This window comes from Scyliorhinus torazame, chromosome 19, assembly GCF_047496885.1.
Source record: "Scyliorhinus torazame isolate Kashiwa2021f chromosome 19, sScyTor2.1, whole genome shotgun sequence".
Classification (NCBI taxonomy): Eukaryota; Metazoa; Chordata; class Chondrichthyes; order Carcharhiniformes; family Scyliorhinidae; genus Scyliorhinus; species Scyliorhinus torazame.
In genome coordinates, this window is record NC_092725.1 from 85433482 (window position 1) to 85445634 (window position 12153).

Genomic DNA, 12153 nt, shown 5'->3' on the forward strand with positions numbered 1-12153 from the left:
CCCATTAGCGCTGGAGGAATTTTGGAAGGGCGTAGCGAGGACGGTGTCGAGGGTGGTAGGATCCAGGGTCAAACCGGGCTGGGGGAGCGCAATATTTGGGGTGGCAGAGGAGCCGGGAGTGCAGGAGGCGAAAGAGGCCGGAATTCTGGCCTTTGCGTCCCTGGTAGCCCGGCGAAGGATTCTCCTTCAGTGGAAGGATGCGAGGCCCCCAAGCGTGGAATCCTGGATCAGCGATATGGCGGGGTTTATTAAATTGGAGAGGGTGAAATTCGCCTTGAGAGGGTCGGTACAAGGGTTCTTTAGGCGGTGGCAACTGTTCTTAGACTTTCTGGCAGAACGATAGACATTGGTCAATGGCAGCAGCAGCTCGGGGAGGGGGTTACTTTATTTTTGTTTATGTTATTTACACTGGAGGGTCTGAGGGGGTGTATACACCTGTTGTCTTAAGTCGGGGTGTTAATGTTCATTTATTATTTAGGTACGGGGGGGGGAGGGGTTTGGGGGGTTGCTGTTTTTTAGATTGTGTTTTGTACTTAACCCTGTTGGGTTCTTTTTTCTTTCTCATTTTGTTATTGATATTTTATGAAAACCTTTAATAAAATTTTTTTTTTTTTTTTAAAGAGATGAGTAATTATTTTGTAGCAAAAAACTTTTGTCCTAGCCAACCTTTATCCCAATATTAAAATATCTTGTTTAGCCATTTATCACATTGGTGGAAGTACTTTGAAAGTCCTGAGGTTGTGACATACTCTATATCAATGCAAGCTCTTGCTTGTTGAGGATTGCCTTTCCATTTGACACATTTAAAAATGTTTATTGACCATACCCAATAAAATTAATCTGACAAAATATAACAAACAACAGATTTTGGTTAATCAGATCACTGAAATAAATAGAATTTTCTTAAGTTACATGAAACAATCTCTGGTTTTATAGTGTCACACTCTTATAGGTATAGGAACAAGAATAAGGGTTGACAGGGAGCATGTCTTTGTGGACTCCATTCAGTTTGGACCATCCTCTCATTTTGAATTATGTTCTGAAATCCCATTCCCAATAATTGGACGAAACATTTTCCATATTTCATGGCATAACATATTGTAGACATATATATATATGTACATCTTCTGAACATTTGACTTCTGAGCCACTGCCATTGTTCCCAATGCTTTCATGTGATGAACTCATTCAACAGAAAAGTATTTGGTCCAATCAAGGAACTGGATAGGACTCAAGGCTACAATTTAACAGCACATTTTTTAATAAAACTTCTTATTAAACCAGCCAGTTTTCCACAAGTATTTTTAAAATGAACCCTTGCATCTAGTAGAGACAGTTGACAATGAATAACTCCGTGGCTGATTCTCTGATCACTAAGATGTGCTGCTGGCGCAGTGGTTAGCACTGGGACTGTGGCGCTGAGGACCCGGGTTCGAATCCAGGCCCTGGGTCACTGTCCGTGTGGAGTTTACACATTCTCGGTGTGTCTGCGCGGATTTCACCCCAACCCAACGATGTGCTGATGAGGTGGATTGGCCACTCTAAATTGCCCCTTATTTGGAAAGAAAAATAATTGGGTACTCTAAATTTTTTTTTTTTTTTAAAAGATGCACTGTACCTAATAATGGAGCATACTGACCCACTAATGTACAATTTCAAAATGAACAGAGTGGGGTTTATATTTGCACATCTCCACCCTGAGTTCCTAATCTCAGGTGGCTCTGCAGGAGAAGAGTTGACCATGGTTAAAGTATTGTTGTCTGAGGGCTGGGAGAGTAAATATGAGAGTAACATCCCCATCCCCCCCCCAAGTTGACATTTAATTTCTAATTGCCAGTTAAAAAGTAACAACGACTGGCAGCAGGCCACTCCTATGACAACCTCTGCTAAGGAATGACAAGTACTAAAAGGATGAAAGAAAACCAGGATTGGGCAAATGTGAAACCCTGTCGGCCTTAGTGCAGTTGGAGAATCAGGCACTGATTTTCAGAGGCTGCTTGTTCACTCTGCGTGGGTGACACGGTGGCATAGTGGTTAGTACTACTGCGCCACAGCACCAGGGACCCGGGTTCAATTCCAGTCTTGGATGACTTGTTTGCACTTTCTTCAGTGACTGTGGGTTTTATCCAGGTACTCCCGTTTCCTTCCTCCAATGAAGTGCAGGCCAGGTGGATTGAAGAATGCTAAATTGCCCCTTCGTGTCCAAAAGGTTAGGTGGGGATAGGGTGGGAGCCTGACTCTAGGTAGGGTGCTCTTTCAGAGGGTTGGTGCAGAATGGGACGAATGGCCTCCTTCTGCACTGTTGAGTCTATGCTAACTAAAGCTTTGCAGATCCATAATAAATACCAAACTTACTGTTTAATGCCATTAAGCAGCTGGAGTGCTTCTAAAAGACTATTATTCTAGAATATCTTTTCACCAGGAATATGTAAACTAAGAGCCACCTCATGATCATGCTGGTAACTTGTCTATGTTAAACTAGAGTATAACACCCCTGCCAAAAGTTACATTACAGTGGTTTGAACATCAGTGCCCTTTTACCTATTTCCATTATCATAGCTACTTTATGATTTAACCTGTCTGCCCTCTGCCTATTGTTAATATTTTGTGACAATATTGCTTATTTTTGTACTGTACTGCCTCATTATACTGGTTGTCAGTCTGAATATGCCAGCAAAAATAAGTAATAAGCATTGATCAGTACAGTTGATTTCTCAGAACATACAATTCTACCATCAGGGGATTCTGAGGTACAACAGTTCCTTGTATTGCACCTCCACATATAACATTGTAGAGATTACAACTGTGGCCAAAGTGACAATTGCTCTCCTCTATTCCAAGGCACTGTTGTAAGCAGCTCCTTGTGTTTTGTTGCAAACTTTGATCTTTTTAGACTCTGTAATCTACAACATTAACTTGTCACTAAAAAAAATCCATAGCACAAGCATAGTTTCCTACTTGAGAGAATCACAATCTAAATGATCCGTACACACCAGGCCGACTGAGATCACTACAAGAAACTCCAAACCCACCTGGTTACTTGATGCATATAATGGCAGTCAAGTAACCAGCTAAATAAAATTGGCAGTTACTTTGCAGTAATAAACACTGGGTTATGTACTGTTGCTGGGCTTTATTTATTAAAACTGCAAGGTGGGCACCAGTGATATTTTCATATTTACAATTACTTCAAGTATGGATAGATAGATAGTCATTAAGAGCTATCAGAAAGGTCTTATTCAAAGCAAAATGAGTTGGATGTTCAAGCTGCAACTCCCTTACCCTTACTCTCCCAACCCAACAGCTCCACAAAATACAATTCTCTACCAATTCAATCTGGAATGCTACAAAAACTCACAGTTCATATAAATTTCAGACACAGCACATTGACACGATTGAGTGGTCTGGAGTCAGAGTTTTGTACACTATGATAATGTACAGAGTATTCTGGACTGCATCACCCCTTCAGCATATTAATCCCCGTCACCAAGCAGGCAGAGGAAAAGTCTTTATTTACCTTGCCCTGCTGTATCCTCCCCTACTGACCAGCAAAAATCTACATGATAGCTACAGTGCGAGATTGCACCCAAATGGCAGATCAATTTTGCTTTTCAAGCTGACCTGAAGGTAAAACCACATTTACAATCTCAAACCCAGTGTTCTCTCGGCTGGCAACGTGTTATATAGAAAACGACAGATTTTCAGGACCTGCCGTAGTTAGATTTCCTCTGTCTCGTACTAAACTGAACAGGACAAAGTTTGTGGCTCCTGAGTATTGACAGTAGAGTTCAAAACCAAGTAGAAAGTGTCAGAAGTTAGTCTTCCTTTATAAATTTACCAATGTCCACCTTTTTCTTTCTTTTTCCTCCTCTTCCAGCATGTTCCATGTCTGCAAAACATCTGTAGTACTATTTGAAGGTTGTGTACAGTACATTCTCCTTGTTTCTCCAACTCTCTTCCATTGACATCCCACAGGTAAAGTTTATCCAATGACAAGTGAAAGCCAGGCAGAGGCAAGGCAGACTTTGTGCAAGTCTAAACAATAAATATTCAATGGAACTGGTTTTATTCCCCCTCGAGGCTTTCACATTAGAGTGAGCACAGCTTTGAATTAATAGTCTCCCTTTATCTCCAATGGGTAATGCTGTATTGACAATCTCAAATCAATGAACCATTGAACAAAAGAAAAAGTGACTGCTAGATTCAGCCTTCCTTCCCATTATGATGTCTTTCAATGGTTGTTCACTTCTTGTGGAGGAATTTCATTTTACTACCTAGAAATGGACAAACATTTGATCAACTTTCACAATACTGCAAGCCTGAATATTTGCGCAGAAACATCAAACGCACCGGAAAAAGTTAATGTCTAGTTGCACAGGAAATGAACAAACTAATATTGAGTTATTGACAAAATGGACAGGTGCTAAACTATAAAGAAGATGTGAACAAAAATGGTTGATAGAAAGTGATCAGAGTGCTTTTGATGAAGCCCTTCACCATAAGCAAATGAAAATATTACCTAGGCCTCTGAGAAATCGGTTCATTCCTCTTTGCTCACTCCCAGGAAGAGTTTCAAGGTAGTCCTGTGCTCTAATCTCAAATAATCCTGTAGATGACAAAAAATAGTCACTTATGGAATGGATACAAGGGAAGTGTATTCGATATGACCTGCAAATTTGGCACAGTAGGAATGAATCTTGGTGTGCCTCCCAACGCAAATATTGCAGTGCATCCACTTTCTTCAATATTCTCTTCATCCCTTGTAGACATCTATGACATATCACAGGTAAAGTTTGATAACTGAAAGCTAGGCTAAGGTGAGGCAGTCCTAAGACCAAATGATGAATATTAAATGCAATCACTTTTATTCCCCACCCAAGATCTGTTGCTTACCCTGCTCAAATGAATATGGTTAGGGTAACTTACACATGAATGACAGGTGCCTATGCAACTAGGGCTACATTAACCTTGCCCATTTATCCCCTAGAAGCAGGACAGTTGGCAAAATCATACCCGTTCAAGGTGCAATACTCATCCACATCCACCAACCCATCAGCAAAAGGTTTGATGGGAAAACTGACTTTCGGAGAAGCCAAAATGTCTCCAAAAAATGTATTAGGTGATGGTTTGTCTAGGCTTGACCCTTACCTGGACTCATAAGTGGTCTTCAAATCTACCTGTTGAGATGCTAGGACATCTTCTTTCACTGGACATACCAGATATCCACCCTTTCTCTATCGGCTCCAACTCTGGGGCATAGGAATACCTAGCATTATGGTCCATGGCCTACAACATCCTTAACCTTGTTGGAAAACAGGTAGAGCTACTGTTCTTTGCAGTTTAATTAAATGGAAATCATCCAGATGAGGTGAATAGTTCTGCATTTGTGTCTGCACCAAAGCCACCATGTTCGGGTGAAGCCAGTACGAGGTCACTCATACCAAGCTAGGTTACATGACAAATAACAGAATTGTTACAACACAGGACACTTGACCCATTTTGTGTGCACCGATCCTCTAAATGGGCAATTCATTTAGTGCCATTCTCCCACCTTCTCCCTGTAACCCTGCACATTCTTCCTTTTCAGATGACATCTAATTCCCTTTGAATGCTTGACTGAACCTGCCTCCATCGGACTCTCAGGCAGTGCATTCCAGATCTTAACCACCACTGCTTGTAAATAGTTTTTCTCATTGTGCGTTTGCTTCTTTTGTCAATTATTTATCAGTGCAGTCTCATTCTGGATCCTTTTACTGGAAACAGCTTCTCCCCATCTACTCTGTTCAGACTCCTCGTGATTTTGAATACCTCAATAAAATCATCTCTCAGCAAATGGCAGAAAGAGCTGAGTAACCAAGTGAGGAATACAGGAAGCTCTACAGTAAGGACACCAGACTGTCATCCGACCTCACTCTGATTGTTGGGCGAACTGAGCAATCTTCCTCCACTGATTTCCATTCTCCGCTACGCTCATTGTCTGTCCCATAGAGAGGCCAATCCAAAATCTGATATTATCTATCTTTGCCATCATGGGTCTTTCTTTTGTATGTTTCCTAGGATTCATTACATCTTTTTCCAAACACTCCCCTCCTGTTCACACCACTTGTCCTAAACACGTGAGCTTCTTTGATGTCACTACCTCAAACAAATTCCCCTGAACACCAGTTTTCTCGAGCACCCACTTTTTTGTCCACTTGGCTGTCCATGGCACACATATCAGTCGGAATCTTTTCATTTCAAATGCTCTGATTCATGCCTCATCACTTCTTGGTGTTTGAGCTTTCACAGCCATTCATTGTCACCAATCACAAAGATGAATGTTTGTTGTAACAGACGCTGTGGTTACTCCATACTCTTTTAAGTGAGTTCATAACGTCATGATCCTTGTTAAGTCTGGTCCAAATTTCTTTGGTAGGCTCTGTATTTTCCGTGATGAGTGACCCAAGATAGCGAAAGGTACCAAACTGATCAGGATTAACTCCGTTAATAAGAATCTTGCAGGTCTTTCCACCTATCCCCACCATCTTTGTCTTGTTAACATTGATCAGGCGACTGTATTTCCAGTTAACCTGATCAAGGCTATCCATCAATTCCTGTAGCTTCCTCACTGAGTTAACGAGCAGAATAATGTGATCAGCATATCAAAGGTTCGAACCTCTCCACCCACCAAGTGGTATCCCCTCTTTGTATCAGTCAAATGTCTCTCTCATAACCATTTCTGCTGGGATGTTGAATAAATATGAGAGGATGTGCCCTTGTCTAACCCCCTTTTTGACTCTGAACCATTCTAAGAGGGTGCTGGCAATTCTGCTCTTAGGTCACTGCTCACGATAAAATTTGTTGGTATTCCATGTCTAACATTGCCAACCAGAGTTTCTTGTGTGAGGCCAAATCAAATGCTTTCTCAATATGAATGAAGCATGTGCACAATGGCTGCTGATATTCTTGTACTTTGCATATTATAATTCTAAGGTTAGTGATTGATCTCTGGTTCCTCGTCCACATGGAAATCCAGTTTGCTCATCGACAATCTCATCCGGTCTATTTCCAGATCCGTTCTGTATAATATGTGCACGGTTGCAGGTCAACTTTCTTCAGAAGAGGGATAAAGATAGAATCAGTCCAGTCCTCCAGCCAGTCCAGTCCTCCAGCCAATGGCCAGGATTACACAGTGCCACACAAATTCTACCTATCCTGTCACTATCTAAATCCCCTCAAGTAATTTTGCCAGTATATCGTCCGGGCCTGTGCGGGTTCGCTGTACCTCAGCTCAAAGTGAAGACTGTGCATGTGAAAATTTGCATCATTGTCGTGAACCTTATAATTCAGCCCCTTCCAAGTACATCTTGATATTAAATGTCTTATTCTCAGTAACAGAGCAATTGTTTTAATCTAGATAGTAGGAATGAGAATGTGAATAAGTTTTATTAAATGTTTCCACAGGACAAGAATGTTATAATCATATAATTTTTCTTCCATGTGACATGATTGATTGAAATTTGAGAGCGAGTTAAACAGTGGTGGGGAGAGAGAGAAGAGGAAGGAAAGGGCGGTATCATGATCCAAGTCCTCACCTTTCACCCCAAGCTTCCTTAGCTCTCGGTCTTGAATGAATCCCCCAAACATCTGCGTCTCCATGAAAACCTCCAGAAACCGTCGGACACTTTTTGATGTGATGGACTTGCGAAATGCCTCCCACAGGAAAATTCTTTCGTCTTTCTCATTGGTAGTCATGTACAAGGAGTAATGACCAACAATCTCCACAAAGAAGCGGACAAAGGTCTCAGACACCACGGTATTAAGCAAGCTAGGATCTACAAAGAGAAATGGACAAGAAACTAAAATGAATATTTCATTAGGGAGGTTTGGATGAACCACAAGGACAATGCCTCATTTGTATTTATATATGTTTTCCCTTTGTTACAATCACTGCAGAGATTGATAAGAAGATATTTGAATTTCCAATGACTGACTGATACAAGATTTCAATTTATAAGATTTTTACTGTATCAATTGAATGAAAAGCAATATTCATTGATCACTCATTAGTGGGCAACTTATACAAGATCCCCATGTGACTTTTAACATGGCTGACAATCTCGCAACATGGTCATGCTTTATTTTGTCCCTTAAGTGGACAGTTTATTTTCCCAGAACCCTTTATCCTTTCCCAGCCGAGAAACTGATCCCAAAACTGTGATGGTTACAAGAGAGATTCCTTCCCTCCAGCCAAACTAGCACATCTTCCAGCCTCCTTGAAATCCTCCTAAACTTGGTCTCTTCAATCTGAGCACGAGCTCCCACCCACGTTTTGCATGGTGAACAATAGGGTTTGCATTTCTCTGCTTCGGGTGCTGCCTCTCAGATTCTTGCAGACTGATTTCTTTTTGAGAATTTCAAGGACATCTTGGAAAACCCTGTAACCGGATATTACAATGACTTTCTATGTACTTTTCTGTCCCCAAAGCTCATCACATGGCAGTATAAATCATATGGGTTTGTCTCCAGATAGAAATGCTAATTTTCTATCTTCTGGACCCCTAACTCCATTCTATCCTAGAATTAAACAGTTTAAGTATAACCATTTATAAAACCTGACATCGCTGACACCTCCCCATGGGGATTGGAGACAATGTCTACCCACCGTCAGTACAACTATTCTTACTATTGTCTACAGGTGTGAACATCTAGCACATTCTTCCCAGAGCCCCTCCTTTAACAACCAAGCCACCCAGGTTTGTTGTTGGGCAGAATTTAAAGGTAACATAATCTCCGTCATTCCTCCATTTTACTTTAAATTAGAGACAGTCCCAAAACATAATACTCTTATAAACTTTGTACTGTTAACACCAGACTCATTTAATTTGTTCCTCATTTTGCCCTTCAAGTGTTTGCCAGAAGATCACCCAGAAAGGTTGAATTCAGTTAGTTATATTTCTCTTCCTGTGAGTACAAATATAGGAAATTGGAGGATGCTGAGGAGTGTCAGTACACAGAAACTTTTTATCAAATGAAGCCGAGAACAAACAAACAGCAGAATGCAAATTTGAACTGGTGGACGGAAGCATATTGATGGCTATTGCAGTTAGTGAGGGCATGGATCATCCAGCTAATAACTCAACATGGCGTAATTCATCTAAATCTTGTCTTATACCAACTTTTAAAGAAGACAGTGACTAAATGCCTTTGACTTATTACAATGCGATATGTGGGATAAAGGAATTTGGGTTGAGAGACTAGTAGTTTTACTTGTACATAAAGCACTTACTGCATTTTCAATATGTTTACCAAGGCCTGAGGCAGAGTGATAAACTTTAAAAGATGTACATTGCGCTTAGAAAATTGATCAAAAGAGTTGGAAGATATTTGTAAGTTGTGGATAGAAGGGAAGAATATAACAGGTTAAAATATCAGTTTGGGTTACCAATGAGCCATAACATATATATATGTTAAATATATATTCATTCATGACATTACTAGTTATGTATTGTTAGGAAAACAAAGGTAGTTTTAAAGGATTTATATTTGTATTGGTAAACTTTAGAAATAAAGTATAGTTTTAAGTGGGTTTAATTTAATATTTCTGTGCCTGGAAGGGTAACACATATGGTTAGATTCATGCTGGACAAAGGTGTTTGTATGTGTGGGGGTTGGTTTCAATTCCAACTGTGATTCTACTGTGCTTAGAGGGAGTTAAGGCATGAAGAGTAAATAGAAGTCGCTGCTTAACAATAGGATGCCATTTTCCAGAGAGAAGAGCTTTCCCTTGTTCTTAATTTTAACTGGAAGCCAGAGCAGTTGGAGACAGGGCACTGGGGAGTGAACAGCTCTCAACTCTACCAGGCAAAACTGGACAGGACAAGGGAGTTGCAAAGATGAGATCCTGGACTAGATGCATTGTTAAAAATGATGAGTGGAAGTTCTGTTTAAAAAAGATATTTGTAAAACCTGGACAGGATTTCGGAATGCAAACTGCTAATGAAAAGCATTATTGTGAGAGAATATTTTAAAGCGTGTTTTTGGGAGTGGAATTTGGAATCTCATGAGAATCATCTGGGGGCCGGGTGCGGCGATGACCAGCTGAGTCGCACGTTTCGGCAGCTCCCTGTGAAACGGACTTTTGGGCTCTTGATAGGAGCCCCAACGGCAATTTTAACGGCTGAAAACACCGTGCGGTAAACCAGAAGGATGTTCCCCCTGGACACGGATGGAAAAAGGAGAGGAAAGTGGCCGGATTGCAGCGGATCCTTTGGAACAACGGCAAGGAAGGCAAGCAGAAACCAAGATGGCGTCGGAAGGTGGCAGTTTCATATGGGGCCCTGAACAACAAGAGTTTTTGAAACGCTGCGTGGAGGAGATAAAAAAGGAAATGAAGAAAGAGTTGTTGGCCCCGATATTACAGGCGATTGAAGGGCTGAAAGAGGAACAAAAGACCCAGGAGCAGGAGCTTCGGGTCGTGAAGGCGAAAGCAGCAGAGAATGAAAACGATATACAGGGCCTGGTGGTGAAGTCGGAGATACAGGAGGCACACCAGAAACGATCTGTGGAGAGGTTGGAGGCACTGGAAAATAACGCAAGGAGGAACAACTTGAGGATTCTTGGCCTTCCTGAAGGTGTGGAGGGGGCGGACGTCGGGGCATATGTGAGCACGATGCTGCACTCGTTAATGGGAGTGGAGGCCCCGACGGGTCCGTTGGAGGTGGAGGGAGCATACCGAGTTATGGTGCGAGGATCGAGAGCAGGAGAAGCTCCCAGAGCCATAGTGGTGAGATTTCTCCGTTTTAAGGATAGAGAAATGGTCCTTAGATGGGCGAAGAAAACTCGGTGTAGTAAATGGGAGAACGCGGTGATCCGCGTCTATCAAGATTGGAGTGCGGAGGTGGCGAGAAGGAGGGCGAGCTTTAATCGGGCCAAAGCGGTACTTCACAAAAAAAAGATAAAGTTTGGAATGCTGCAACCGGCAAGACTGTGGGTCACATATCAAGGGAGGCACCACTACTTTGAGACGGCGGATGAAGCGTGGACTTTTATTGTAGAAGAAAAATTGGAATGATTGGACTACGAAAATGAACGTTTGGACAAAGTGGTGGGACGAGTGGGGGGGGGGGCGAAGAGGGATTGTATGATTAATCCTGCGGTATGGTAACTTTTCTTTCTCCCACAGGTGGTGATGGGGGGAGGTGGGGAGGGAGAGGAGATGGGGCGTTGGCCATGGGAGGCGGGGCCGAGGGAGAGGCGCGGGCTTGGTTCCCGCGCTATGATAATCATGGCGGGAATAGAGAAGCAGGAAGGAGGGGGCGCCGCACGGGGCGAGCCGTGATCACGGGGGGAAGCCGAGGTCAGCCAGAGTTTGCTGACTTCTGGGAGCAATATGGGGGGAGTAATTACGCTAGCGGGGGGTCTAGCGGGGGGGGGGGGGGGGGAAGAGGGGGGAATTACTGGGTTGCTGCTGCTGGGGAAAGGGGGGAGTGGGTACGGGAAAGGATGGGCGGGGGGGCACCGTCTGGGAGAAATACAGCTGCGTGGGAACTGGGCGAGAAGCTGGAAAAAGATGATGGCTAACCGGCAAAGGGGGGGGGGGTGGGAAGCCCCCCAACTCGGCTGATCACGTGGAACGTGAGGGGGCTTAACGGGCCGATAAAGAGGGCACGAGTACTCGCACACCTTAAGAAACTTAAAGCAGATGTGGCCATGTTACAGGAAACGCACCTGAAACTGATAGATCAGGTTAGGTTGCGCAAAGGATGGGTAGGGCAGGTGTTCCATTCGGGGCTGGATGCGAAAAACAGGGGGGTGGCTATATTAGTGGGGAAGCGGGTAATGTTCGAGGCAAAGACTATAGTGGCGGATAACGGGGGCAGATACGTGATGGTGAGTGGCAAATTACAGGGAGAGATGGTGGTGTTGGTAAATGTGTATGCCCCGAATTGGGACGATGCCAATTTTATGAGGCGAATGCTAGGACGCATCCCAGACCTAGAGACCGGAAAGCTGATAATGGGGGGAGACTTTAACACGGTGTTGGAACCAAGGCTGGATAGGTCGAAGTCCAGGACTGGTAGGAGGCCGGCAGCAGCCAAGGTGCTTAAGGATTTTATGGAGCAGATGGGAGGGGTGGACCCGTGGAGATTCAGTAGACCTAGGAGTAAGGAG

The 12153-nt window shown here is 43.0% G+C and overlaps 1 protein-coding gene across 2 annotated transcripts in view; it reads right to left on the reverse strand.

The window, feature by feature from the left end:
- Positions 1-793: 793 nt before the first annotated feature.
- The window catches only part of LOC140396273 (DENN domain-containing protein 2A-like), a 149949-nt gene continuing 138589 nt past the window's right edge, over positions 794-12153 (reverse strand). For both annotated transcript variants that reach the window (XM_072484662.1, XM_072484661.1), the window contains exons 18-20: positions 7575-7814; positions 4520-4606; positions 794-4274 (exon numbers count right to left, since the gene is read on the reverse strand). In XM_072484662.1, coding sequence (XP_072340763.1) covers positions 4243-4274; positions 4520-4606; positions 7575-7814 — 359 coding nt within the window. In that variant the 3' untranslated portion in view covers positions 794-4242. The remainder of the gene's footprint in view (positions 4275-4519; positions 4607-7574; positions 7815-12153) is intronic.